We start from the raw sequence: 943 nt of genomic DNA, 5'->3' as shown, positions 1-943 counted from the left end.
CTCTGGCAGTGCCCAACCAGGTTATCAAATTATACTATTTGTCTTTAGTAATTATAAATGCCTGACAGTTAATGATTTCTAAGAAGATTCATTCCCACAGCTTAATTCTGTTATCTAAGAGTAGTAGGTAATTTCAAACTTTTTTTTTCTAATTACATTAATTTTCCTGTTTTAAGCACATTTGTGTGTGCCAATATATGTATTGTATGCATTTTTCTGTGTGCACTTGTTATGCTTATGAGATAGGGAGTGTCATTATTCATAAAATATGCTAATTGAAAAATGAAAAGAATGGTTTCAAAGTCCTCCTGGATCTCATTTTTGGATCAGAACTCAAGGCAAACTCCAATAGGATTATAAAGCTGCTGTCCAATCTACCAGTAAACCTGTTCACCTATTTTGTGAACCCATCTTTCAGTAAATCTATTTTGTAAACCCATCTTCCAGACAACCTATTTTGTGAGTAGTGTATCAAGAGAGTAGAGTGATATGCCATTCATGTTAGGTGGTATTAATCCATGGCTTTGGAGTTCCTGAAATTATCATAGTAAATAAACGAAATGATTAACATTACTTTATTTATAAAATAACAAATAATTTACAGCTCCTGCAATGAGATAGACTCACAATAACATAATCAACCTGTTTACCATTTAATGCCAAGCACATTTGTAGACTTTTCAACTGCCTTATACTGTGTGTGTAACAACTTCTGTGCCTTCTCCGAGGTAGGACCACCAAGCCACTCTGAGTAACAGGCAGGTACTTTAGGGTCTTCGGAAGGGTTAACAGTCGGAAGTAATGCATATGCTTCCTCTAGCTTGGCCACTAATTCTTTTGCTGACGTGCCACTCTCTGGACGGACTTGTGCCCCACCATTCAGACATCCTGTTGAAAATAAAAATCCAAAGGTTTAGCATAGAGTACCAATGCTGCTTAATGG

The 943-nt window shown here is 36.2% G+C and overlaps 1 protein-coding gene across 1 annotated transcript in view; it reads right to left on the bottom strand.

Annotated features, from left to right (window-relative positions):
- Positions 1-637: 637 nt before the first annotated feature.
- LOC119585736 (cytosolic Fe-S cluster assembly factor narfl-like) overlaps positions 638-943 on the bottom strand; it is an 8,691-nt gene continuing 8,385 nt past the window's right edge. The window contains exon 10 of the mRNA XM_037934430.1: positions 638-888. Coding sequence (XP_037790358.1) covers positions 647-888 — 242 coding nt within the window. The 3' untranslated portion in view covers positions 638-646. The remainder of the gene's footprint in view (positions 889-943) is intronic.

Source organism: Penaeus monodon, chromosome 20 (assembly GCF_015228065.2).
Source record: "Penaeus monodon isolate SGIC_2016 chromosome 20, NSTDA_Pmon_1, whole genome shotgun sequence".
NCBI lineage: Eukaryota > Metazoa > Arthropoda > Malacostraca > Decapoda > Penaeidae > Penaeus > Penaeus monodon.
Note: the sequence above shows the minus strand (reverse complement) of the source record. Positions and strands in the feature narration are given on the sequence as shown.